Raw genomic sequence first — 27761 nt, forward strand, 5'->3', positions numbered from 1 at the left:
TTTTCACAGATCTTCCGGTAAATATTATCAATTTATCAGATAAAAAAAACAAACATTTTTATATGTAAATCCCTCATTAGATATTTGGTTATTTATGGAGCTAGAATAAGATTTTAATTTTATGTTAATTTCTGTGTGATCATTTGTAATAGGAGTCTGACTATGAGAAAGAAATTGAAAGAATGAAAACGGTCACCAAAGAAGAATACCTAGCCTCCTTAAGAAGGTTTGTTCTTGAGCATTCTCACAATAACAGGAGAAGCTAGCTTAAGAGATGTTTCCTCCTACTGTAGGTTCCCAGGAAGAAGCTGCCCATGCCTTTTAGTTTCCCATAACAAAAGATTCCAGCTTCCTTCTGTCTCATCCTTGCATGGTGGCAATACATCTGAACTAATCTATTAATATGTACCATAAATTGCACTTGAAAATAAATAATTGATAGATGCCATCTCCTCCAATACTCTTGTGAAAATAATAAATTCTTCATAATCAATTATAGTGAACAAGGAGACATAAACTTATAAAAACCAAAAAAAAAAATTCATTAAAGAAAAGTAGAGTCCATGGCACCAAAAAATGCTATTCACGGTTGAGCAAAACCAAGAATATAATTACAAATTCAAATTTGAAGCCCAAGGAATCTAAATTTGATCAATTTTTAATGTTAGGAATTAAAGGACTCGGCTGAAACAAATAAAACAAGGTTGTTGGACTTATTTTTAGCAGCTTAAAGTAGTGGAAACGGACAAGAACTAACAGAGAAAATCACACATCACTGGAATGTCAAATACACTTGAGAACAACAACAAATACTTTCGCATTTTTACTTTCTGAGGAAACATAAAATTCTCATGTCCCAAACAGGCACGCAAGGGCGTACACCATTCTCATAACAAGCCTATTTTACAAGTCACTAAAAACATTCCATACTTTACATGCCTGCCTACGGGTTGTTTCCATAACACTTGCAACAAATAAAAAATTACGATAAAATACACATTGTACTATAAACAGACTGCTTTTGTTTATTAAATTTCCAAAGCAGAGCAACGTCTATTGTCAAATAGAAACCTACAGAGGGAATCTACCATGAGAAATCAACCATCATTTGAGTGATCAAGTTGCTCTGTGTAGTGGAAAATGTCCTTATTTGTACATAAATAATCAACGAGCATGTTGCAAAGATGCAGCTAGGTGTCGTGTCAAGGATATTGCAATCAACACCTGGCAGAATTAAACCTGGAAATGGCAAACCGTGCAGAACAAAACTGTAAGCAACAGAATTGCACGTCAAGAAGAAAGAAGGGGCATGGCATTTCAACATTATATTTCAGAGAAACACATAATTATGAGCAACAAGATGAAGCACAACCCAGAAGCTTTATCACCACCTTTCCTACCAGAAAGCACCAGCTCAGTGAGTGAGACATAACCCCAAGCTTAATCACCAACCATCATAGTCCGTTAACATAATAAGGAAACAGGGTATATGCTACTAAGTTATGATATGTGGTATATGGGTTGACGACTTCAGAACCAAAACACGGATTTGGTATAAGGAAAGTTTTTCCACCAATAAAGTTTGGGTAATTCTATCTCCACGCCACCAAAATCTAATCCAAGAAAAAATAATAATGAGACCCACATTTATTTCTTTACATTCTTTCCAGCTAAGCATCCAAACACTCCCTATCCTCTCCTGGGGTCACTCCTCCTTCATCCCTTTCTACAAATAGCCAAATTAATCCCCCCTTTATGCAAAAAGACAAATTAATTACCCACCAGTAACACCAGAACAATTCGAATACTTCACCTATGAGATAAAGAGACTAAGATCATTATCAATTAATTCAAAGGTGTAGGGTTAAAAAAATATGGGAAAAAAGATTCGAAAGAAAATTTTCTAACACCAGAGTTCTGAAGCCGCCAGCAATAACACCTTCATTTTTAATCACCAAGCTAAAGCCTCACCATTAAGTTCATTTCTTTAGTCCTTCATATGCAAAAACCCACCAAAGGGGCAAAACAGTGCAGTCCAACACTATAACTCCAGCGATATTGGTCACCAGATGGGAGATTCAGGGAAACAGATATTCGAAATTTAAAAATATTTCTAAAAGAATGCCTAATCTCATAGTTGTTGTTGGACTAAAATCCCTTCAAGAGCGGAGAAAAAATGAGGAGCTGCGTCCCTATCACAACCGGTAAGAAGAAAGCAGAGGTAGGGAAGACGGTAACAAAAGTCTAGGTGTGATTCAATTTGTAACATCCAATTCTTCAACAACTGCACCCATTTGGGTGCAATTCAAACTGTATAGATATCATGGGAATTGGCAAATTTATATAAAAGTCAATTAATTATTCCCCTTACAAACACCTTATTAATGGTGTTGTCGTAAATTTAGATTTTGGAGGTGTGGAAACAGACCCACCCTAAAAGTTTCTCACTAGTTGTTAGAGAGCACAAAATATGATCATTCTTGTTTTTCCTTTCAGATAACTATGAAAAATAACAGTAAATAACTGATTGTTTTGCCTGCAACAAAGAAATCCATCCCAATATACTGTATATGCACATGCACAAGCTACCCTAGCAGATTATTAGCATTTAAAACTTGAAAATGTTGGGGAAAAAACCTGAGCAGAGCTCTCGGTTGATCAATACGTGGGATTCTTGGCTGGTCTTCCAGATTATCAGTTCCATCTTGCAGAATAGCATCAGTGGCTGGCTCACCGAAGGTTTGAGATAAATCGTCTGCAAGCTCCTTTAGACCCTGTCAGGATTGAGAGAGGCATCAAATTCTAGTCCAGACTATACTCAGTGAACAAAATGCATTTTTATTGTCACCTAAAATTCTCAGCCCAAATCCTCAATGTTTTAAGCATAAAGATTTCCTGTTACCTTAAATAAGCAGTGCCAACAGACCAGAAAGCAGATATGGCCTGGTTCAAAGCATGCAACATACATTTTACATTTGTTTGCTCTCTTTTCTGGGATTCAAGTGTGGCTTAGAGGGACATGATTACATATTAAAATGACAGTGCCCAGGCCAGTTAGCATGTAGTGGCTGAAGGATCAAACTGTAAATCTGCAGCTAAGCTGCATACCTAACTTCAGCTAATCTATATCAGGGTATTAGTACACTTGTGTGCAAATAAGGGAGAACAAAGACGCGGAAATTTAAATTCAATTCATTAAATAAGAAAGATACCGTCAAACTTGGGACTTCAGAGTACATGAGTGAAGCACGAGTTCTTCCTGAAGGTTTGAACTGATCCTGCAAGATACAGAATGCTGAAGTTGTCAGATATAAAACTAGACTTAGGTAATTGGAGGTTTGATAAGACAGGTTAATGAAAACTAATACTGCCTTCCCTTGTCCAAAACCTCCACTTCTGGATGGTGGTGAGAGCAAAATTTTACAATGTGCTAATTCAAGCAGGCAATATGATTTGTTTACAATGCCCATTAACCACTTCTAATGTAAAAATCAGATGCATGGAATTAAAAAATAACCAAATGCATTAAATACTATTTCCAACCTCTAGAGCTTTAGGCATTTTTGCTTTTTTGCCACCAACAAAGTTGCACAGGTACATCACACCCATATTTGCAATATCCTGTCACCATACAATTGAATCAGTACATTAGCAATAATACAAACAGGAGCTCAGACAACAAGAACCGCCCATTTTTGCAATTTCAAGGCATAAAACACTGGTGAGTTATCTCACTATGCCTGCTTAGGAAGCAACCATTTTATCATAAGCAACTACAATCAATCTATATAATAAATGAATAAAGAGGTTAAGAGAATGCTTCCAGCTTTTAGTTGGCCTCAAAATTAAGTAACAAACACACACAATGAAAAACCATAGCAAAAGAAAATTCAAATACTCATCTGACTATCAGAGCACCCACAACTCATGGATTATTACTTTCAACTCTTAACAAGATTTTGGAACAAGAAAAGGTTTGTTCATCCACCAAAAGTTTCAATGGCATGTAAACATCATTTCAATTATTAAAGGCATCACAGATGCTCAAAATACAACTTTCAATTCCTTGAGCAAACACGAAGAATATCACACAAAAATATCCAGTGTTTATGACTTACGGTGCACTTCAACATAACAAACATTCATTCAAACATCTTTGACACAAAACGTGTCCAATCTGTGATGCATGTACTTAACAATTAATATTCTTGCAACTCCAAAAAAAAAATAAACCAGATAATGCAAACTGTTCATGGGGAAAGATGTTCAGCAAACCTCAGCATGTTATAGAAATGCCAGCAACACATGGATATATAGAATTAGATATGATTTTCAATTTAAATTGAAAAAATGTTTATGTTTAAGTGTTGGTTCACCTGTTTCTCCTCCAATGAACCTATCTTTCCATCCTGCAAAAAGAACAGATTGTAATGAATTCAGAGAAGGGACAGAGAAACAAAGACAAACATACCCAATTACAATAAAAAATTGAGCCATTTCAACCCTTCATTATTATTGAACTTTTTTCTTCTTTTCCTATTTCAAATAGAAGTGGAACAAACAAGTAGGTTTCATTAAGCAAATCGTCAGTGTTTTTGGTGCTTCAATCGGATGAATAGGGTTGTGTGCGGATACGTGAGTTTGAGAATATGAGATATATATTGACAAAGAAAGTCAGAGCTAGCAAAGCCAAAAAAATGAGGAATTATCATTAGGCAAACCCTACCAAACCAGATACTAAACACTGCAACTGCCATAACTCAGAACCAATTTGTGTAAGATTTTCAGAGGCAGCATTGACCTGTGTAAAAAAAGACACGTTAGGATCATATCACAGATAAATGTTTGGATTGCAAGGGACTGCTCTGTAATTACCTTATATTACCTATAATATCATAGAAATCAGTTGAAAGTGAGACTGTATTTTCAATTAATAAGGAAGATATAATAAGTTCTAAATAATAGCTAAATGAGCTGATATATCACACTAGGTTATTCATTAACAAACAAAGTTTACATGCAACTAGGCTTTCAGCACATAAGATGTACATAAAATAAAGTTTACTGCTTGAAAAACAATTTCAGTGAAATCAAATCCTTCAACAGGTGTATCAATTAACAAGAAAGCTAGCCAGAATCAGGATTGCAATTATTGCATTTAAATGCTTCTATATGCAGCTTCATACAGTTTCCCAAAACTAAGGATCACACATTTGATGATGAGGTCAATCAAAACAAATAAACCTGGTCCTTCATTCACAAATTAAGGTGCTGGGGCAAAGAAGAGACATATTCTCTTACGTCATTTTGAATTGCCTTTGAGATCTCCTTTTGACTCTCCATTTTATCATCCAAAAGTTGTATTCTCTGTGTCAAATGCGTCTTGGCAGTCTAGCAAAAGAATATATACATAAGCACAACAGCATAAATGGAAAACATGACAATGTCAGCCAGCCAGCCAAAAGAATAATCAACTCATAACTTGACATGCCAACATAATAAAATCAAGGATTGCTATGTTTTGAATTATTTTCAGAAGAGTTCACCCTATAGTCTCACATGTCACACTCTGTAAAGAAGAAAAAAGGGACAGGTACCAACCATACATCATATGAGATCCATAATCATAATCATATCATAATAATATAATAAAATGGAAGCACCAACGTCTAGTATTGACAAGTGTTCTACTTACATGTACAAAATACAAATCTATCAATTAGGTGGAGCAAGGCATGGTGACTTGACTGATGATTAGGAGGGTTGACAACCATGCTTTCTCAATTGCTAGGAAGTATGAATTCTAATTGAAGCTTTTCTAATTACTAGGAGGTGTAAATATCCTTTCCAAAAAATATTCATAAAACTTTATCTACTAAAAACTAACTTATCATGATTTTACATTAGCATTAAATAAAACAAACAAAAAACCAGGAAAGCCTTCCTCCAACGAGAAACAAGCTTATTAATTAAATGAATCCATTGCATCCACACAAAAAAATTCAATGGAATGCAAAATTCTGCTAAAAATGCAGCCTAATCTGATAGCACAATACAAGAAAAAAAATGTCTATCAGCTTTTACATGATTATTATCAACAAGAATTCATGTAACCAATCCAGAAGAAAAAAGGAGAGGAAAAAAACTTAGAAATAGACAATAGCAGATTGCCCACACAAACACAGTGGGAAACTAGTCAGTGGAAAAATCGACAGCAAATAAGTTCATCACCTACACCAATTGGCTGGTTGCATACTACTTTTATTCTTCAACATGGATTGGCACATTTATAACTTAATGGAAGCACAATGTGATCTACTTTTTCACATTATCCACATCCTAGCCCCCACCCTAAAAAAAAATCATCAATGAAGCAGCACTTACAGACAGAGCCTCAGATACTTGCTCCAAATGTTTTGTCAAGTTTGAAACAGCACTTGCCATACTACGCTTTGTTACGTACATAAAATCTGAGAATTTTAGACCCTAGTTGTCAACAAGGAAAAAACATTAGCATCCTGAAAGCACCTAACTTCATCGTAGGGCTACATAAAACTAAATAAGATAAATAATAAAAATAAGAGTTTTGAGCATATGAAAAGACGTTTTGATACAAGAAAACACAAGATAATGCAATGGTATTTAAGTAGATACCTTCCACCACATGTAACCATAACCCAATGCCCCCAAGGTGGCAGCTGGAGCTATAAGACCAGTGAGGTTACCTGTACCAGGCAGGAGGGATTAAAATCTGATGAGAAAGTAAACCACCATATGAAATAATCAAAAGAATAGTTCATCACTAGTACCAAAAGCCTAAAACACAACATTTTGCAAGCCAGTAAAAAAATAACCTAATGCTGGTTATGTACTGAAAGGAAAAGGGAAAAAGAAAAGATTGTTCAAATTTCCATTAAATATAAAATACAGTAGAGGATACCCATTTGGCCAGAATTCCCATTGAGAACTGTTATTTGCCGTGCAGAGGCCAGTTGTCGAACTTCCATTGCTAACCGACGTACCTGTAGGGAATTTCAAAACAGAAAATTATTTACCACTACATGCAGTGTAATATTATATAATTCACTATTTAAATTAAACTGGAAATCCTTATTACCTGTTGGGCAATGGCATCAGAGTAGTCAGAATCACCATCAGATTGTTCCCCAGATTTTCCCATACCCTTCGTCAAGGACTATCAAACACAATTACACAGTTAGTTACCAGAATTTACATAGAAATCAATTTTTATTTTATTTCAATTAAGAAAAATTAAATATAAATCTCCACTCATTGTCAGCTAACACATACAAGGGTAAATTTAACTAAGCTGCAAACTATCAGATCAAAACAGAGAGAAACTAGGTATTCTTTAAACCAAATAATAATAATAATAATGCAATAACAAATTACCTGAAGTTCACCCAATAATTCTGATAATTTACCGTTTTTGAGCATAATCGTACCGGTATATCCTTGTAAACAACACAGCAAGCAAAGGTCAGTCAAATACAGCTGTGCAAGTATACATGACTGATCAGCGATTAATAATAGTTATTACCTGCTCCGGCGAGGATGAGGATCCTAGAGACGCTGACTCCTGCTTGCATAGCCATGGCTACGTCCGGTAAATCAGGAACCCTAGACGGAGAGAAACTTTTTGTTTGGGGAGGATCAGTAGAGTTGTTGATCAGTGTGCCACAAGTATGTTTTACTGGGCCGGCGTCACCTTTAGGATTAGTTGGGCCGGATTTGCTTCATTGGCCTTTTTGCGTTTCGACCGACCTCACAGGGCCGTACAGTCCATATATGTGGCCTGATGGGAACAAAACAAATACTGCTAATAGGAAAAAAAAAAAAAAAAAGCAAACCTCCAAAATGAAACAAGTCCCCATCCTACTGGGGTAATCTCAATTAGATCCCTGATTTTATCTCGATTAAGTTCCCAGGTATCAATTTCTCAATTAGATTCTTCTTTTAGTTTAGGTTAACAAAATAGTTAAATATTCATCTGAAAAGTTCTTTTTATTTTTATCGGAAACCATAAATTTACTAAAACCTCTCATATCATATTGAATAGACCATGAAAAAAAATATAAATATTTTGTATTTCTTTATATAGTCTCGTCTATAACATGTGCTATTAAAATCAAGAATTTATGGGATTAGTTGAGATGTGCGCAAACTAACCCGAACAACCACATTAATAAAAAAAAATAAAAAAAAATCAAGGATGTTAGAGAATTTTGTTTTTTTTTATGGAAAGAGAAAAATCATCTTACTTTATGTAATTACTTGATGGTTTTGTTGACTAAAAATAATGGAGGAATGTGTTTAAAAATTAATTGATAAGTTGAGAACCTGGTTGAGAGGAAAAAATAGTTTGGGGACCTAAACTAGACTAATCTTGAAGGTTGGGGACTTTTATGAGTTTGTCTAAAAATTAACCATCCATGGAAGCAGGTAACTTTTTGTCCAGACTATTTAAAAACTACTCGAGTGTATAATTGCATCTGCAGGCTCAATTTTATGCACGAGTGCAACCAAGAAGGAGGGACAAGGTGCAGGCACCATTTCATCTCTCCAATTTTATTCGTGTTTTTAATATTTATTTGAGAATTTGATAACTTTTATTTTTTTTATGCTTTTTAAAAATATATTTGCATTGAGTTGACAATAAATTTATATTTTTTAATATAAATACTTAAAATAAATCTAAAAAAATATTATATATCACAATAACAATATTTTAATATTAATCTACATTTGTCAATTCCACACTCAGAACATGAATGTAAGTGTAACCTCGTTCCCTGTAACTCGGGCGAGGAAGCTCTCTGTTGTACTGCAACTAGTACCATCCACGCTCAACATGTAAATGTATATTACATATTTTTTCCTTATCATTTAATATAATTTATATTAATTTGTGTTAATTGTTGATTTTAAAAATATAAAGGTTTAAGCATAGATTTTTTTAAAAAAATATTTTTTTGTTAATTGAATTTAAAATTGGTTAATTAAGTTGACTTATAAACTTATATTTTACTTTTTTATGTTACTGCTCTAATGTTCAAAAACAATGACATGTTAATCTTTAACTTGTCATATTTTGGTTTTTAAGGTTATCAGTTTGAGTGTTATATATTTTAAAACTACTAAAATTTTATATAATATTTAATTTTAAAATCTTAAAAAATTAATCAAATTACATAGAAGTTGTTTTAGACAATCATGATTTTTTTAAAAAAAACAAAGAACATGTTGGTGAGTGATGACCTTTATCTCATATGAACAACATACAGACTTAGGCCATGTTTGTTTCCTGAAATTCACTTTTCGGGAAACTACTTTCCAAACTTTTATATGTTTGTTTGCTATTAGAAAAGTTGGTCAACGGAAAACACTTTCCGGTCAGCGGAAAACACTTTCCAGTCAAATAAAAAATTGGTTTGGTTTTCAGGAAAATGTTTTTTCTTTTGGCTGTGTTTGTTTTCCGGAAAGTGGTTTCCGAGAAATTACTTTCCAAACTTTCCTGTGTTTGTTTGCCATTAAAAAAGTTGGTCAAATGAAATTTTGGCTTGATTTTCAGGAAAGTGTTTTCCTGGAAAATTTGGGTGGAAAACACTTTTCGGAAGTTGTGAAAAAATTAAAAATGTCATTATTTACTGATTATATCAAATTTGATCCTCAAACTTTTGATTGCTATATATAATTTGTTTTGAATATTTATTTTTTAATTCCATCTCTTAAAATTTAATTTTGTTATTAATTTTGGTCCTTATTTTTATAATTGCTATTTGCTTTTTCCTTATCATTTTTTTATTGAAATTTTTTATCTATCAAATTTGGTCCTCATTCTTTTGATTGTTACTTATTTTATTTGAAATAATTTATGAAATGTTAATTATTATTATTTTAATTTCTTCACCTTTCATTTTTTTTAATTTTTTAGATTTGATCTCTATTATTTTGATTATTATTTATTTTATTTGAGATAATTTATGAAATTATTTTTTTTTTCAATTTCATTCTCATTCAACTTTTTAATTTGTAAGATTTGTTCCTCATTATTTTAATAAACTTGAGAAAAATAAAACATTAATAAGTTATTTTCCAGCTCATTTTTCATGACATAACCAAACACTGGAAAGTGTTTTCCAACTTATTTTTCATTACACTACCAAACATCGAAAAATACTTTCCTGAAATTCACTTTTCTTGAAATTCACTTTAAAAAAAAAACTACTTTCCAGCAAACAAACGGGGCTACCATGAGACACATAACAAAAAAAAAGTGTCACAAGAACAGTGCATGATGGCATTCAATAAAACGACGAGAAAAACTGCGTTTTGATGGGATGGGAATGGGCTCATGGCCCATGGATGGGAGTATCAACCTATCTGTTAGCATACTTGATCTATCCAGTCCCTCCTCCCTCTCTGTCTCTGGCTCAACAAAGAAAAGGGAAGAAAGAGGGAAAATGTTGCAGCTAAACAGTGTGAGCCGGGTGAGTAGTTCCCCTCAAAACCCTAAACTATGGCTTCCCCAGTATAACAGTCTTTGCTCAACAAAAAGTATCTCATTGAACAGTAAAACTTCAAGCACCGAGAAGAAGAAAACTTTGGGAGTGAAGTGCCAGTACTACGACCAGCAGCACAAGACCTTCACAACTTCCTCACGCTCCTCTCCTTCCTCTGCTCCTCCAGGTAGTTTTTATTATCCGTATTTCACTTTTGATTAGTTGGATTGGAATCGCCATTAAGGTTTATAATTTATTTATCACTATTATTGTTATATTTTAAATATATACAGTTGGAGAATCACCGCCTAAGGTTTTTGTGGGCCATTCGATATACAAAGGGAAGGCTGCTCTTACTGTAGAGCCTCGGTCCCCAGAGTTTTCCCCATTAGATGTAAGCCCGCTGCTCTTCTCCTCAAACTTTCGTTTTCTTTCTTTCTTTCTTTTTTCTCTTCTCTTTATGTTTTAAAATTAATATATGGCAGTCAGGGGCATATAAACTAGTCAAGGAAGGCTTCGTGCTATTGCAGTTTGCTCCTGCAGCTTCTGTTCGTCAATATGACTGGACCAGAAAGCAGGTAACCTACAATTAACCTAAGCCTGTTCCCGAATGAAATTACCGTTTCAATTTTCCAATAGTTTTCCTTGGCATATTTGACCACTTAATTCTCAAAAAAATAAAAAATCTTCCAACTTCAGATCAGGTTTATTCCGTTCATTGCCGATCATGGTGTTTGTTTGAGAATGTTTTACAGTTGCTTTTTTTTCGGAAATATATTAAAATAATTTTTATTTTATTTTTTAAAAATAATTTTTGACATCAAAACAATCCAAAAACAAAAATAATAATAATTTTTAAAAAAATTCAAATTTTTGTGAAATGCAATTTAGGTTTGTTCTCAAACGGCGCCTAAATTTCTTAAATGTGTGTGTACGTGAGAAAGCAGGACCTTAGGCCCTTAACCACCTTTGGTAGACACGTGCTAAACTCAAGCATAAATTGGAGAAGCAGGCCTTTGATATGATTGAGAGAAAATAAAAAGTATTCATGTGTTTGACATGTTTCCTCCATCACAATTATCCTTTAATGTTTGATTTATGATGAATTTTCAATGTGGGTGACAGAAATTGGGCATCTTGTAGGTATTTTCGTTGTCAGTGACAGAAATTGGGCATCTTGTAAGCCTTGACGCAAAAGGTTCATGTGAATTTTTCCATGATCCTAATAAGGGAAAAAGGTACTCTCTGGTTTTTCATGTGGACAAGAGTTAAACATTTTGAACTTCTTTGCGTGCTCTTACTGCATTCTAATTTCTTCTTTGTAATCTTGTGTTCTCACAATGATTGCTGATACGGATTATATAGCCCTAAACAGCTGGCCATGCCCTACTTTAATGCTTTTTGTTCTCATTGTCTTGAATATATATGACTCCACTTCATCTGTTGCAATCTGAAATGAGTTTTTCAACGAAGAATAAATGAAAATTTCTTTTTTGTGATTCCATCTTCCTGCGGTCATCAGGTGATTATACTTGATGAGCGATAATTTCTTCTTTTCTAATTGCATCGAACTCCAACTAATAGTATACAATGTATGTTTCTACTCTCATATTTGACTGTAACTGAAAGCTGTAGTATGTCATGATGCTATAAGATACTAAGAATTCAAGACTGGTTTTATGTCCCTTAAGAACTGTATTGAGCCACATAATTGCCATGTTTCCATCTTGTTTGCCTATTGATACATGTGCATTTATCATTCGGCTCAGTATAGATTGCAGGGATGCTTGTTTTTTACCATGGAAAACATGGATTCTTGCAAGTTATAGCCTTAGTGTTTTAATGAGCTCGTAAAATGTAACAAAACTGTTGATATTTGCAGTGATGAAGGTAAGGTCAGGAAGTTGTTGAAGGTAGAACCACTTCCAGATGGTTCTGGTCACTTCTTTAACCTCAGTAATTCTCTTTCCCTTGAACTCTTGGTACTGAATTCAAAAGCATGATTTATGTGGATATAATGGAGCAATTCTTGGTTCACATCCAGAGGACTTATCATATTGAGATTAGATCTTTGTTCATCCAAGTTCTTGCTTGTTCACCACCCTGATAGTGGCTCATTGACATTTTGAAGGCAAATTAATCCAACATTGTCATGGTTCTCGTTCTTGTGCAGGTGTTCAAAACAAAGTTTTGAATATAGATGAGAACATATACATTCCAGTCACCAAGGCAGAGTACACTGTCCTCACCTCTGCTTTTAATGTATGCCATCTCTCTCTCTCACACACACACACACTCAGTTGCAAGCATCAGAAAATTGAGGGATCGTGCTGAATTAATGTGATAGAATTAGCTGTACCACCTGCCCAACATTATGAATTTTGCTATCTAGTAGCCTCTGGAGGGTCCGTAGAGTAGCAAGACGATGTGCAAAATGTAAAAGGGTAACCCTCAAAATAGTCCCCATATGTGAAACTGATTTCAAATATAGTTCCAAACTAAAGTGTTTTTTAATTGGGTGTCCAAAGTATTATGTACTTGGGTCTATTGTTTTAAATCTTCCCATTTTGTTTCCAGAAAATGTCAAATTATCCTAAAAATTGTGTTGTTTTTATTGCATGGTATATGCGAGTAAGAATACATTAAACAGACATGGATGTGGGGACTCAATTGAGAAATATCTTATAGTTTGGAGATCAAATTGAGAAAATTCATAGTTTAGGGACCTGGTTGAGAATTTAGTGGATAGTTTGTGAAATGAATTAAGGTGTGTCCAGTGTAAAATAGAGAACATGATGGCTGGTATATTATCAACACCAAATGCATTTGAATCTTGTCTAACAAATAGTAAATCCTTAAAAAAAGAATTTGCTTCTTGGAATTTAACCAAATGTTAAATTAGGGGACGAGTAAATTCATGATCAAAAGTACAAAGTTGGGTTTTTATGGAGTGAACATTTTGTTTTATTCATTCTTCCAATCATGTTGTTTCTGATGTACTTCATGTCTCTTGCAGTATATCTTGCCATACCTCCTGGGCTGGCATGCCTATGCAAATTCCATAAAACCAGATGACAGTAGCCGTGGAAACAATGCCAGTCCAAGATATGGGGGAGATTATGAATGGAGCAGGTAGCGAACATCAGCGTTGCTTTGGTCTGTATCAATGGTCAGTAGGAGAATGTTGTAAGAAATTTTGATGAGATTTTGGTGTCCTTATTTTGTAATGAAAAAACACTGCATTTCTAAGATTGTATGATTTTTTAGGAGGATTATTCCGCAGGAGGTGCATCAATGGTTGAAATTATCAATGTGGCTCGTCTCACTAACCTTTGGAATTTTGATAGGCACTTAGATAATTAAACATCTGACAGCTTTTCTCGTCAAAAAACGAGCGTCTTAATGTATACGCTTCTGGTAAGAAGTAAAAAAGCTGAAGACTATAAAGCCATTGTTCTGGTTCGAAAATTTTCAGGATTGCATAAAGATTGAGAGGAAAAAGGATGATCAGATGGACGAAGAGAAAAAAAGACTGAATCGGGAAAAAAATAGACACCAATTCGAAAGGATTGGAAAGCATAAGAATGAATCCTTATATTCCTTTATGCTCTCACCTTGTAAAAGGAGACTAGATAGGTAAGTAGTGTTAAGCTTTACGTCAGGTCACGCGAGATAATTTGAGTTAAATTAATTAAAACGTGATCTGAAAAATAAAATATAAAGTTGAAGATTTAATAATCTGATATTATTGATGAATTTTTTTTTAAAAAAAAAACACAACACCAAGAAAAAAAACCCAGAGTTAGCTTGGAAGCACTTGATGAATCAAAAAAATAATTTTAAAAGAATAACCTAATAAAAAAAATCAAGTTGAATAAAACCATATAAAAGTGTCATAGAGTTAATTATAAATAGCCTTTATTTTTTGAATTAAAGTTAATTCTGTCATTTTATTCTTTTTTTTTTAAGATAAAAAAGTCTATTTTTTTCTCTTTCAAGGACATGATCGTAACTCTACTCTTTATTTTTTTCAGAAAGACAAAAAAGCTCCTCACCAAAATATCATTTGTGTTTACTTTTGAGGGTAAAATAATCATTACACTACAAGAAAAATATTTGGACCATTTTATCCCCAATAAATTTTGTAATGACAAATATATCCTATAAAAAAAACATTTCTACCCTTAATTGTAGGCTTAATCATTTTTATGGTAAGGACAAAATTATATTTACACTTTCAAAATTATTCTATATATATGGTTATATTTGTCACAATTACAAAATACCTGGATGGTATGTAATTGTCTTGATTTATAATTTTTTTTTTTAAATATTCTCCAATCACCTTGTACTTCAATCAGAAGTAAATTCACTCTTTGATGAATTTTGAAAGAGCATCTCATACATTAATTTAATATATTATTTTTTTAATAAATATTCATAAATATTATTCTCAAAGTTTATATCTAATAAATAAATAAATAAATAAAATATCAAAACCAGCTGCCTTATAGTTAATTTGTAACTAGTTTAAAAAACGAGCGCGCCTAAGATTTGTCCTCCCCTTGAAACTCAACAAAAGGTAAAAGAATTAAGAATATGATCTTTCTATCCAGTATTCTTCACTTCTTCTCTCCCATTCCTTCAACCCATTCACAATATTAAAAAACACCATCAAAATCATCAAAACCCGAAGAAATTGCCCAATTAAAAACCACCAAATCCATAACAAGTACGAGTTACACTCTTCTTTTCCGTCCCATTTCCTCCACCATCACCTCCTCAATTACGACCACCATAACAACTACCGTCGAGTTATGAGTTTCGGATTTCAGATCTTAAGTTCGAGTTTTTTTTGTTTATAAAATTAGGAAATTAAAAATGGATCCTTATGTTTTAGACACTATTTTGTGTGTTTTTGAACTGTTGATCTTGAAAACGATCACGACAGAAAGAGAAATTGTTTTTTTTTTCTTTTTTCAAAGTCTCTTACATACAATTTTACTCCTTATATATGGACTAGACATAGAAAGACCAAAAAAATTGTCATATAATAATTAACAATCTTAGGATTACAAATAGCTCATCTTATAATCACTAATTATATTAAGTCTAAATTGGTTGAGCTGTCCCTCTAATTAGTAACTGGCATCTAGTAGAAGGACGGTGGGTTCGGTGGTAATTGGTGGTTGTGGCTGGTTTAACCGTTTATTTATTTTTATATTTTAAAAATATTTTTTAAAAAAATTATTGTATTTTTATAATTTTAGATTGTTTTGATAGGTTAATATTAAAAATAAATTTTAAAAAATTAAAAAATATATATATTATTTTGATATATTTCTAAGAAAAAATATTTTAAAAAATAATCATACAACAAACTGGTTAAAAAATAATTTTAATAATAATTTTAATTTTTAAAAAAATACTATTAAGACACAAAAATAAAACAGCTTCGATAACAGCTTCGATTATTTGATTTGGGCCAGCCTCTGAGTTTTGCCCACTAAAAATCTTACTCGAGTTAGCCCCTATGGCTGTGATCGACCCAATTAGAATTCCAGCTGTGAATCTATCTCTATCCCAATCTCATGAACCCGTCAGCAACAAGGGCACAAACCTAAAAGTCAACATTTTAGGTTTCACCATCTTGTCTCGCTTACGGCGGAAAAATTGCACTTATGCCCCTGCTGTGGTGGCATCCACATCCACCAGTCCTCTTCCACTCTAACGTGTTCGAAATTGTTTTTCTTAATTTTAACCGACCAATCAATCGGTAGATGACGTGGTTTTGTGTAATTTTGTTTCTTACTCAACCAGTCCCCGAGATGAGAACAGTGGTAACGTGAACCACTGGAACTCATCAATTAGTGAAATTGCAAAATGCATTTGACACCTGGCAGATTCAGCAGCACCTTCAATTAATTCACGAGAGTCCATGGCGAATATGGTACACTGCCACAACATGTAATGTTTTCCACGCGCACATCTTGGGTGCCTTTCTTCCTTGGCATCCACGTGCACTAGTCCCTTTCCACCCTTACGTGTTCGAAATCGTTTTTCTTAATTTGAAGTTTTGAACCGATGATTCAATCGGTGATTGAATGGTTTTTGACACTTGGCAGATTTAGCAGGGCCTTCAATTAATTCACGCACATGTGTTAACCTCCTACTGCAAGTAATATTTTCCTTATAAAGGGAGAACCCTCCAGGGATCCTGCTCTCCATCTCCATGCAAGCAATAGCAATTAGCAAAGCCCACCTTGGTTTTAATTACTAGAATTTACACAGTTTCAAACAAACAATGGAAGAACAAAGAAAACCTCAGTTTCCACCACAGACTCAACCTCAGCAACCAGGTAAAGAATATGTCATGTGCCCACTTCCGCTAGCCATAAACCCTGACTACAAGCCTTCCGAAAAACTCAACGTACGTGCTTTGTTATTTTGCTTCTCCTTTTCTCTTAATTTTCTTAGATATATATCGAGCACACACACTTACATATATTTATAATTTATATATGTGGGTGTTTCTCTTCATTAGCTCAATATATATATAATGGTACTGAAGCAACTATACATGTCTGATACTGCGTCTCAGGGAAAGGTAGCTCTGGTGACTGGAGGGGATTCCGGGATAGGAAGATCTGTATGCTACCATTTTGCATTAGAGGGTGCAACTGTGGCCTTTACATATGTACAAGGCATTGAGGACAGAGACAAGGATGACACCCTAAAGATGCTACTGAAGGCTAAGTCAAGCGATGCAGAGGATCCAATTGCCATAGCTACTGATGTTTCATCAGAAGAAGATTGCAAGAGGGTTGTCGAACAAGTTGCGAGTAAATATGGGCGGATTGATATTTTGGTCAACAATGCTGGCGTACAGCATTATACCAACTTGGTAGAAGAGATTACCGAGGAATGGCTTGTGAGGATGTTCAGAACCAACATATTTGGTTATTTCTTCATGACCAAGTAAGAAAACAAGTGCTGAGAAACAGTAAGTGCTTGTGTATTCAGTTTTTCTTTTCTCTTAATCCAAGAACTAGACCATACTATAAAAACAAAAGTTTCGAAGTTATGCGTATTGAATGTTCAACATATATAAAAACATAACATTGTAACAGTATAATCTCCAATCAATTCTTAACTACAACCACCAATAATTAGCAGTTCCAACCATGTCAAAAATCACAACCCTAATTAAACAGAACCTAGTTTTAGCACCTAATTATAACTTCTTCCTAATTGCATTAATAATTTCTTCAATTGGTACGCGCAGGCATTCATTAAAGCACATGAAGGAAGGAAGTTGTATAATCAACACAGCATCTGTTACTGCTTATGCTGGCTCCCCTCACCAATTACTAGACTATTTGTCTACCAAGGGATCGATTGTTTCCTTCACTAGGGGATTGGCTCTAAGACTTGTGGATAAAGGAATTCGTGTCAATGGTGTGGCTCCAGGTCCGATCTGGACGCCACTGCAACCCGCATCTCTGCCTGCATACGAGGTAGAATACTTGGGGTCTGACGTGCCAATGAGAAGAGCAGGACAGCCTTACGAAATGGCACCTTCTTATGTCTTCCTGGCTTCCAATCAGTGCTCGTCTTACATGACTGGCCAAGTTCTTCATCCTAATGGTATGGTAGAACAATTTAATTCGTTATTAACCATTTGAAGGTCATCTATATATATATAAAACTTATAATATTAATTAATGGGACTTGTTTCGTCTAATGCATGCAGGGGGTACGATTATCAATGGTTAATTGATCTCTCAAGCTCTCGCGGTTCTGTTCGTTCTGCAAGTGCTCGTACGTGTACGCTGTTATGTATATATGTATGTGTTTGCCAAAGGAATGCTAGCCTATCTGCGTGTTATTATCAATCAATAAAACAATTATATATGTTTTCTCAATAAAAAAATAAATAAAACAATCATGTTCTGTTTTTTCTTTATGGTATTGTTACTATTTCGCAGATTATTCATATTAAACCCAAGTTTAACATACAAATTAATGGCCCGCAAGGTGTGTGTATTGTTATTCAGAAGGTTTGCGAATGCATTTACTTTAATTAATTTGTACGTGAGCGTAATTAATTAGCTAGGTAGGTTGGTATAATTAATTAACCCACCTAATTAACTTCACGGATGAGATTTTCTTTTAATTTCAGCACTCTTTTTTTTTCCTCTCTTTTTTTCATACCAATCTCTCTTATAAAATAGTTATTGATTATTTTTTTTATGAATGATCTCTCTTGTAGTGTAATTATTAATAATCAATAATTAGAGTATAAAATTTATTTGACTATATAAAATTTCTCGAACCAAGAAATTGAATCAGTCTTAATTCATAAAATTAATACAAGCTTAAATTCGTGCACCAGCGGAATTCTTTCTTATTTCTTGCGGCTCCGAGGATGGAAACAATGCCTAGGCATTTGATATGACTTTGTGAATTACTTACGTTGCTCATAATCAAACTGCTTTCTGAACAAACGTATTGTTATAAACTAAGATTTTCTTCTTTTCAAATCAATATCTAGAATATTTAATTCTTAAAGAGACTTCATTGATCAAGCATATTAGACCTCACGAATAAATAATCAAAGTAAAAAATAATAAAATTAGTCAAATTAAATTAAAAGGTTCAATTAAATCCAGAAAGACAAACAAATTTTTTAGATAAAAAACCTGATAAACTATTTTTTTTGTGAAAGCAAAACAGTAAATAATGCAATACAGCAATCATAGTTACAATTAATATTTGTCTGAGGACATATCAAAAAATATTTACGATAATTATTATTCTTTGTTTATAAAAAATATTAATGGACAGGAGTTCTCAATAACAACTGTCCATTAATTAATGAGATAATCCTTGAACTAAAATCAATGTCAAGTCTCAGTAAAATTAATATATTAGTAAGGAAAAGAAATCTCAGTAGTTTAAGTAGCGTGTCGCTTGGTTGCAAACGCTGTCTCAAATCTCAATAGCTTGCAATCCAAACCCATCCGGCTGGGAAAAGAAAGAGGCTTTATCAATTCCACTCAGCTTAGGCTAGAAATATTTGTGTTTTTATTCCCCAGAGAAATGCCACATGGGAATCCCTGATGACTCATGCGAAACATGCACCTGATACGTGCCATTAATATTATGACATATAGCTAGAGATTCCAAATGGCACCAACGCATACCATGCAAATATATTTCTGGTTATAGTTAAGGTCCTCCCACACACACTGCGCGCGGTTCATATATATGCAAGGCAAAGGTTTGTGGATGACAGAAAGCACTGTTTTCTGGCCTTTATTCTGATGGCAACCAGTGGGGAACAGTTTCCGCCGCAGAGCAGCCAGGCAAAGAGTCTGTGATGCATCCAATCCCACAAGCCACAAGCCCTCCAACAAGCTACATGTATATATTTTGTTTCTCTTGTTCTCTTTTTCTTGCATAATTAACAAGCTTCTTACACTCTTCTTATATATTGCTGCAAACCAGCCAATAACCACACCTAGTTTTGTAAACCTTTGTTTTCTAATTAATTATAACTTGGTCCAATTCAAATGTTATATATATATATATATATGCAACAATATTATGTTGTGATCATGCATGTCAGGGAAGGGTAGCGTTGGTGACAGGAGGTAATTCCGGGATAGGAAGATCTGTGCTGCGTACAGTTTTGAATTAGAGGGTGCGGTGCAACCGTGGCCTTTACATATGTGGAAGGTGTGGAAATTAAAGAAAGATAAAGGTGATACCTTGCAGATGCTGCGAGAGGCGAATTAAGGCAATTGATGCAAATTAAAGACCCAATTGCTATAGCTGCGGACCTTGGGTTGGATGAGAATTGCCAAGAGGGTTGTTGATCAAGTTGTCAGTGAACACGGCCGGATTGATACTGGTGAATAATGCAGCTGAACAGCACTTAACTAGCAACCTTGAAGAGATAACTGAACCTAGGCTATACTTCCACCAAAGGTGCAATTGTATCTTTTACTAGGGGTCTAGTTTTGCAACTTGTAGATAAAGGAATTCGTGTCAATGCATGCAGTGGCCCCGGGTCCAGTCTGGACGCCGTTGCAGCCTGCATCTATGCCCCGGTGAGAGGGTCGAAAGCTTAGGATCAGAGGTGCCAATGGGCAGGGCAGCGCAGCCTTGCGAGATTGCGCCTTCTTACGTCTTCTTGGCATGTGATCACTGCTCTTCCTATTTCACTGGCCAAGTTCTGTTAGAAATATTTTAGGATGGAAGTAAATACGGAGTTCATTAGGAGTTAAAATATTATTTATTTACTTTATAAAAAAACAATATTTTTAGGATACAACTAAACTTTCTAAACCTCTAAATAAATAAAACCAAGAAAATAATATATGTTTTTATTGTATTTTTTTTCTATATAATAACATGCTTCTTTTATAAACTTGAAACATAACGATAAAACAGTATAATTGTTCATCAAATAATATGACTATTGATGAAACACTATGACTGTTTATCAAACAATATGATTGTTGATGAAATAATATGACTAACCATCAAACAATATAACTATTCATGAAACAATATAATTGTTCATATTAAGTTTCAATTTCCAAATGTTATCTTTTAATATTATAAATATTCATATAATAACATTAGAAAACCAAATAGAAAAGTGTCCACGATGACTTAATTTACTATACAATAAAAACTTACATTTAAAAATATTATGAGAGAGTGTTTCTTTCTAATATAAAATAAACATCTTTTCTTTATTTATTCATTTACAAACTACATCTGCAATAATTTCTGCATCCTAATGGTAAGGCGTTTTGAAACTCTCAAGGCTTTTGTGGTTGTAGCAACTATTCATGAATATTTACAAGCATCGGACATTTTATAAAATGCAGCAGGGGGTGATGGTCAATGGTTTATCAGCCAGTGCATGGGTTCTCTCGGGCTCTTTTCCTGTCGTACTTGTCTTATAGCTGGTAGTTTGTACAAATGTATAGGTAAATCGAAGGGCGAGATCTTCGTTTTTTTGATAAATACGTAAGAAATAACCGGTGGTTGAGGATTTCGGGCGATGGTAATAAATACTTGCTACTCTATAAATACGTGGGTGTCCGGGCCAGCTTGCGCGCACCTCGATTAATCCCACGGGCCTTGAAGTTAACGACCATGTAAGCTTCCAGTGGCCATCATATGAGCAACCACAGGACTCGAACCTGAGACCACAGAGAAAAAATATTTGCATTTTTGCTAGCTCTGTAAATGTCATCCTTGCATGCTCTATAGTCTATATGAATATGCTCGATGTTGTGACGCCTGATCAGCTGTGATACCTTTCATGGCAATATCTATGGATGAGCTGCGGAGTCCATCTTCCGGTAAAGTGGATTCACCAATAACGCAAGAAGTAAATTGATGCGGCCATTTTGTTTCAAACCCCCAAATTCTGGCCCGGGACTAAATTTCACCCGCATCGCTTCACCAATATAAAGAATACGACATTACGAAAACGTTACTCATATGTGATAAACAGTGCATATCCTATGTAACATTCTTGAAACTGCATCATGTTAAGTTGGAAATGATTGAACATACTTCGAGATATTCATTTATCGCATCAGGTTTGTGTGAATTGGTGCAGTTCGGTAGAGCAAGACTTTTTCATCAAAAGAACCCTACAGTCTATTTCACAAAGTAAAACCAAATGAACAGCAACATCCATCACCAATCACATCCAACTATCAAAGTAGAAACGTGTGATACTGGTGAACGTGAACGCCAGGTTTCTTGGCAATTTTGATTTTAAGCAGGAGTAGGCATGGCAAGGTAGAACATCAAGTTTCTTTTTACTTGAAAAGCAAATAATGAAAAGAATTCATATATTAATCTATCTTAAACTCTTCAAACAGTTTATTGTGACAAAAGGAAAAGGTATCCCAGGACAGCAAGTCATTCTTGGTCAATTAACGGGGCGTGGGCGTTGCTGTGCATAAATATTCGATGCAGGACGCAAACCAACAGGCACTTGGTTTCTTCACAGCACGTCACTTGCATCATATGCCTTCTTAGATGATAAGATCAAACAGAGTCAAGCTACCAGGTCAAAGCGCCATGGTGTCAATGACCTCTCTGTAAAACGAGGGGAGAAGAAAGGCACAGATGTTCTGATACTATATGCGCCTAGGTGGTTAGCTTCCATGTTTATCACTATCAATTGGCATAAATATTTTAATGACATGGAAAATATTGTTAAACGTCAGCACTTCAGATTTGACATACTGGAACCAATCTGTTATGGCAATGGAGGTTATGTTAAAACTTCAGTGGTTTCCAAACCTGCGCATGGGAGATTTCCACTTGGGCTGGGACAGTAGCAGAGGCATGTGAGGAAGCACCTAAACTTGTATCATGAGCAATTTCCTCACTTTGTTTGGCCAAAGCCTGAGCAATGATGTTCTGTTCCACACCCTTACCCTTCCAGGAGAAATTTGATGTCCCCCTAGTAAAATCAGAATCAGACATGGAGGGTCCAGCGCGTTTTGAAGTAAGATCCAAGCGCTCAATCATTCGTGCAACACCAGCAATGCCTGCACTCATCTCCCTCTGAACTTCTTTGCTCAGCTCCTTAACTGAATTATTCCTTGCAAGTAGCTTTTCCTTCATACCTCTGGTACCTTTTGAAAGTGATTCCTTGTACCTGTTGCAAGATATCCACATAATTCAGCAGCAGAAATTGAACAAGTAAACATCAGTCCCAAAGAAACCAAGCTGCGATTATCTACCTGGCTGAAGCAGCAAACCATTTAGATTTAATAGATTCTGAGAGAGATGACAAATCTGATGAGCCTTGCCCCTGGGGAGGATCAATTGGTGGCTGTCTAAAGAGAATCCTGCATCGTGAGCATTTGAAAAAATAAGATACACAAAGATAATGTGTGCAGCTGCATGCCCATGAATGCACGTGTGTGTGTGAGATAGAGAGAAAGAGTCCAGCTACAGACAACAAGAAACATGCCATATCAATCTACCGCAGAAGAATTCTGTTAAAGAAATGCCATTCATCCAATGATGCCACCAGTTAGAAGATAACGAGGGAGGAAAATGGAGGTTGGCTATAAAGTAAAAAACAAGGGCATTTGCTTTGGAAGGGTCATTCTTATTTTTCTCCCTATTGTTTTCAGTTATTCTCAGATGTTCTGACCCATTCAACCCATGGTTCGACTAGTCACCTAGCCAGATGACAAACAATGTCTGCATCGAAAGTTGCAATTAAAAGAATAATACCTGGGTTTAAAAGGGCTATTGACAGCAGTGGTGGAGACTTGGTTCACAACAGGAGGGGCCACGGATGACAAATTTTGAATTTTAACTGATGGTGTACCAGGAGTTGATGAATTAATCACTGATGACCCATAACTTAAAATTTGACCTTCTTCTGGTGAAGTGCATGTTTGCTGAACAGTGGATACATGTTCAGGAGAGGTAAAGACAAGAACCTGGGAGGGACCAAGTCCGGTAGACCTATGCCTCTCCCTTTTGCAAACATAACGAGCTCTGCTGGCAGCAGAAGCAGATAGATGCTGCATAACATGATCGTCGAAATCAGAGTCATCTGAATAGGAATCCTAAAAATTTCCATTAGCACCCAGTAAATAAAAGAAAAACTTTTGAGGCAGCTACGCAGTGAAATGAAAAGTTGTGGTTATGGTTTCAAAGTGACTAAATAATCACCTGCTCTACATCATAATCTTCATCCAAATGATGAACGATCATGGACGCAGGGTTAGAGTTCCTTGGCCTGAAAAGCCTCTCAGTCTCAACAGCAGCTAGAAGCTCTTGGCTAGAAAACCAGAATCAGAAACAAAGGTCCGCAAACAGAAGCCGCAATCCATTAGGTTCCTTTGATCAACGCAAAACTGGACAATAGAGGTAAAGATTGATATAGATGGCTTTTCGCGAGAATCATATACCTGGCAGGGTCTTTCAGTACAAGAAGCTGCCAGCATATCGGGCACTCTTTGCTTCTCTGTGACCTAAACAAGAAGCAAGTAAAATCAATGACAGCCATAGCATCAAAATCCAATAAAAGACATCGATTCCTATAAAACAATGTTACGGTGATTGATACCTACCATTCAACAATACACTGAAGATGATATTCATGTTTGCAGCAGGTATCCTGAGACAAGAAACAAGTCCAAAGGTAACTTAAGCCCTAAATATAACAATCCATCACAGACAATCATGCTGAGACAGAACAAGAACCATGACATTTTGACAAATTGTAGTCAAAGGATCGCTGTAGAACAGCAAGAGAAACACAATGGTAGTACCGGTAAAAGCACCCTAAGATCAATTCTAGCATTGTTATTATATCATCAATCTTACATGGAAACCGTAGCAGAAATAAAAAATAAAACAGGGCCAAGAAAATATATGCAGAGAAGAGATTATATATGTATATATTCCAGGACCCTCCTTTAGTGCTTTCAGAAAAAGAAAAGCTCATATTTTCTTTGGGCATTAAAATGAAATTATTTCTCGTCAACAGTTCTCTTCGAATGAAAATGGTGCCAAAAGAAGCGATTAGAGAACATAAAATTTACCTCAATTTTATCAAGAAAACAAATTATGATAATTAAATGATTGTGCCACAAACTTACTACTTTCTAAATTTGATTCCAACTGATACATAAACTTCCTTTTTATTCCCTAAAAAGAAAAAAAAATGAATAAACAAAGAGTGATGGAGTGGTATACAGTAGCAGGGTCTTGAGGGGTGAAAGGATCGAGGCAAATACTGCAGGCGTCGTCTTCGAAAGCATCCTCGACTCCAGCTCCCAAAGAAGAAGAAGAAGATGAATACGCGGGAACTAAGATCATTGGAGCGTCAGACATTGAAGAGGAAAGCGAAGTAAAACTCGCCATTTCAGAGACAGAGAGAGAGAGACACTGTTTGAGTTGATGGAAAACAGAGGGGAGGGTGGTGAAGAAGAAGAGACCCTAGAGAGAGAGAGTGTGTCTGTAAATGGTCAAAGAAACGAAAAGAACTAAAGGAGAGGAAAAGGGAGAGAGGCAGAAAATGCAGGCAAGGGAATCCGATTCAGACGGTTCCATGGAATTGGTCAATCTCTTCTGATTCTTTCTGGCATTAAAGTTATTTACCGACAGTCGGTTAACTAATTAATTATATCTGGAAAAAAAAAATTTCCAAATTGCTTCAATGCCCCCTGAGTGGTTGTTCTCCAAAAGAGACGCCTGTAATGCTACAAGTCCGTCCTTATTCCGTGGTATTTTTTTTACTTCTTGGTGTTAGTTACTGTTATACCCTCCCCCACCTACTGTTAAAACTGGTATGTGCTTGGATGGAATGATAAGATTAACCTTCATTTAACAAACCATTTTTAGATTGCCATGCCACATTTAGTTCCCATTGAAATTAAGATTTTATTGACACGCGGAGTAATTGTTATTGCCGTGTTTTTTTTTAAAAAAAAATTATTTTAAATTATTTTAATATATTAATACTAAAAATAAATTTTAAAAAATAAAAAAAATACTATTTTAATATATTTCTAAACTAAAAACACTTATAAAATTAACCCTATCATAATATCAAATATAATCATAAACCTAAAACTTTACATAATTTACTGGTAATATGCTTAGTGAATTTTAATAATACAATGCTTTGTCTTTAACTAGTTAAAATCAGTTATGAAACTTTTTTATACTATTTCAGATTTTTACAATGAATAGGAACATTAGATTTTAATTTTGGGTCCATTTCTACTGCTGTAACTGAGAAAATATGATCAAGTTAGGCTAACTGGTAATAATCGTCTGTCTCCATCGAGATCATGCATCACTTGAAGTCAATTTCTCATTTATATTTATAGCAGAAGGACAATCTTTCTTTATATATTGCATAAATTTGACAAGAAAAAAATGGAATAAATTATTGACTGGCTTGACTTGGTCCTCCTTTTCTCAATTACAACGAAAACTGATTAAGAATAAAAGAAAAATAGAAATTGAGACATCGAAAACTTGTATTTCAACAAATACAAGAAATAGGATCAAACATGTTGTTTTTTAATATATTTTTTTTGTTTAAAAATACATCTAAATAATATTTTTTATTTTTTAAAATTTATTTTTGATGTCAAAACAATTTTAAAATATAAAAAAATAATTTAAAACTAAAAAATAAAATAAAATTTAAAAATACGGTTATAATGCAATAGCAAACATATCCAATATAATGATTTACATTTTTCCGTTTATAAAACATATTTTTCTTGATTTGGTTAAAGTTATAAATGGAATAAATTAATTTCAAAGCAACATTTGATTGTTTAATTTGACCCTCCACCCTCACAATTACAACAAATCTTCTTTTACGTAATTATGACTTCAACCTACGATTGAAGCTTGAAATTACTTCCAGGTAGGGGAATCACCTAACTCCTCTCCTTTCCTTCCAAGACTTGAGCAAAGCTTGCTTTCCATTCCCTCATCAAAGCCATCGCCATACCTTTGTATGAGTCCTTTCCTCATCACCGACGCGATTAAAATCCCTGAATCCCAAAAGAAGTCGCTGAAGCGAAAAGCAAAAATACAAGATAAATCCGGGAACCATTGACAAATACCTTACAGTATAAGGGTATGATCAACAAATTTAATAAATTACAGGGAGCATTACAAAAAAGTTGCATCCCATTGTTGACTTGTCAATTCCACCGTTCATCCAACACGCATGGCACGTGCAAGACCTTAGACTAAACTAATCCACGCGTTAGAAAATCATTTCCCAAAAAAACAAAAATCATAATAAGAAAAGCAGGCATCGCTTCTCGGTGCTTATAAATTATTGTTTTTTTTTTTGGTAATTTTGATAAATAAAATAAAAAATAAATATATTATTATTATTTTAGTATATTTTTAATCGAAAATCATTCTTAAAAAACATCAAGAAAATAAAAGATACCTTCCAAATAAACACTAGCATGCAAATGTACCGTGATTATATGATTATATGATGAGAGATAGTTAAAATTGTATTTTGTTTTGTTTAATTATTCAATTAATTAACATATAGTTTAGTTTAACATAGATTTAATTGAATACTCTATGCTAAAACCTTCATTGAAAAAAAATATAATTTATATTTGTTAAAAAACTTACTTTTTAGTCCATCTAGTCCAGCACATGCCCAAATGGATCAATCTC

The 27761-nt window shown here is 34.5% G+C and overlaps 4 protein-coding genes and 1 pseudogene across 6 annotated transcripts; 3 read left to right on the forward strand and 2 right to left on the reverse strand.

Annotated features, from left to right (window-relative positions):
• Positions 1 to 801: 801 nt before the first annotated feature.
• LOC7471497 (uncharacterized) lies at positions 802 to 7728 on the reverse strand. Of its 2 annotated transcripts, none has more exons than XM_052455358.1 (13): positions 7562 to 7728; positions 7414 to 7475; positions 7118 to 7195; positions 6941 to 7022; positions 6655 to 6725; positions 6385 to 6486; positions 5302 to 5391; positions 4727 to 4801; positions 4377 to 4409; positions 3544 to 3621; positions 3213 to 3278; positions 2638 to 2774; positions 802 to 1239 (listed from the first exon to the last, which is right to left on the reverse strand). In XM_052455358.1, the coding sequence occupies exons 1-13, from the start codon at positions 7614 to 7616 to the stop codon at positions 1218 to 1220; spliced, it is 951 nt and encodes a 316-aa protein (XP_052311318.1). In that variant the 5' UTR covers positions 7617 to 7728; the 3' UTR covers positions 802 to 1217. The 2 variants fall into 2 exon arrangements, with proteins under 2 accessions (XP_052311318.1, XP_052311317.1); XM_052455357.1 differs by having other exon boundaries at positions 802 to 1268.
• Positions 7729 to 10373: 2645 nt separating this feature from the next.
• LOC7457857 (single-stranded DNA-binding protein WHY1, chloroplastic) lies at positions 10374 to 13834 on the forward strand. Its single transcript, XM_002311565.4, has 7 exons — positions 10374 to 10710; positions 10817 to 10917; positions 11009 to 11101; positions 11667 to 11761; positions 12406 to 12479; positions 12697 to 12785; positions 13540 to 13834. Exons 1-7 carry the CDS (start codon positions 10383 to 10385, stop codon positions 13657 to 13659), a joined length of 900 nt encoding a protein of 299 aa, XP_002311601.2. The 5' UTR covers positions 10374 to 10382; the 3' UTR covers positions 13660 to 13834.
• A 2908-nt stretch (positions 13835 to 16742) lies between these two features.
• Positions 16743 to 18489, forward strand: LOC7471498 (glucose and ribitol dehydrogenase). Its single transcript, XM_002311566.4, has 4 exons — positions 16743 to 16953; positions 17125 to 17501; positions 17809 to 18170; positions 18277 to 18489. Exons 1-4 carry the CDS (start codon positions 16828 to 16830, stop codon positions 18297 to 18299), a joined length of 888 nt encoding a protein of 295 aa, XP_002311602.4. The 5' UTR covers positions 16743 to 16827; the 3' UTR covers positions 18300 to 18489.
• Positions 18490 to 18627: 138 nt separating this feature from the next.
• Positions 18628 to 20890, forward strand: LOC112328380 (NADPH-dependent aldehyde reductase 1, chloroplastic-like; annotated as a pseudogene).
• A 1501-nt stretch (positions 20891 to 22391) lies between these two features.
• Positions 22392 to 25781, reverse strand: LOC7471500 (E3 ubiquitin-protein ligase RHF1A). Of its 2 annotated transcripts, none has more exons than XM_024606050.2 (7): positions 25290 to 25781; positions 24662 to 24708; positions 24500 to 24562; positions 24261 to 24369; positions 23814 to 24109; positions 23312 to 23419; positions 22392 to 23226 (listed from the first exon to the last, which is right to left on the reverse strand). In XM_024606050.2, the coding sequence occupies exons 1-7, from the start codon at positions 25455 to 25457 to the stop codon at positions 22842 to 22844; spliced, it is 1176 nt and encodes a 391-aa protein (XP_024461818.1). In that variant the 5' UTR covers positions 25458 to 25781; the 3' UTR covers positions 22392 to 22841. The 2 variants fall into 2 exon arrangements, with proteins under 2 accessions (XP_024461818.1, XP_024461817.1); XM_024606049.2 differs by having other exon boundaries at positions 23814 to 24154; positions 25290 to 25780.
• Positions 25782 to 27761: the final 1980 nt, after the last annotated feature.

Source organism: Populus trichocarpa, chromosome 8 (assembly GCF_000002775.5).
Source record: "Populus trichocarpa isolate Nisqually-1 chromosome 8, P.trichocarpa_v4.1, whole genome shotgun sequence".
Taxonomy (NCBI): Eukaryota; Viridiplantae; Streptophyta; class Magnoliopsida; order Malpighiales; family Salicaceae; genus Populus; species Populus trichocarpa.

Coding starts and splice junctions, on each gene's coding strand:
- LOC7471498 (XM_002311566.4), top strand. CDS start 16,828: ATGGAAGAACAAAGAAAACCTCAGTTTCCACCACAGACTCAACCTCAG. Junction 16,954..17,124: donor AGCCTTCCGAAAAACTCAAC/GTACGTGCTTTG, acceptor ACTGCGTCTCAG/GGAAAGGTAGCTCTGGTGAC. Junction 18,171..18,276: donor CCAAGTTCTTCATCCTAATG/GTATGGTAGAAC, acceptor TAATGCATGCAG/GGGGTACGATTATCAATGGT.
- LOC7471500 (XM_024606049.2), bottom strand. CDS start 25,457: ATGGCGAGTTTTACTTCGCTTTCCTCTTCAATGTCTGACGCTCCAATG. Junction 24,709..25,289: donor CCCCTCAAGACCCTGCTACT/GTATACCACTCC, acceptor TTCTTGTCTCAG/GATACCTGCTGCAAACATGA. Junction 24,155..24,260: donor AAGATTATGATGTAGAGCAG/GTGATTATTTAG, acceptor GGAAATTTTTAG/GATTCCTATTCAGATGACTC.
- LOC7457857 (XM_002311565.4), top strand. CDS start 10,383: ATGGATGGGAGTATCAACCTATCTGTTAGCATACTTGATCTATCCAGT. Junction 11,762..12,405: donor GATCCTAATAAGGGAAAAAG/GTACTCTCTGGT, acceptor TGATATTTGCAG/TGATGAAGGTAAGGTCAGGA. Junction 12,786..13,539: donor TCCTCACCTCTGCTTTTAAT/GTATGCCATCTC, acceptor TGTCTCTTGCAG/TATATCTTGCCATACCTCCT.
- LOC7471497 (XM_052455357.1), bottom strand. CDS start 7,616: ATGGCTATGCAAGCAGGAGTCAGCGTCTCTAGGATCCTCATCCTCGCC. Junction 6,487..6,654: donor ATGGTTACATGTGGTGGAAG/GTATCTACTTAA, acceptor GTTGACAACTAG/GGTCTAAAATTCTCAGATTT. Junction 5,392..6,384: donor AAGTATCTGAGGCTCTGTCT/GTAAGTGCTGCT, acceptor TTCTTTTGCTAG/ACTGCCAAGACGCATTTGAC.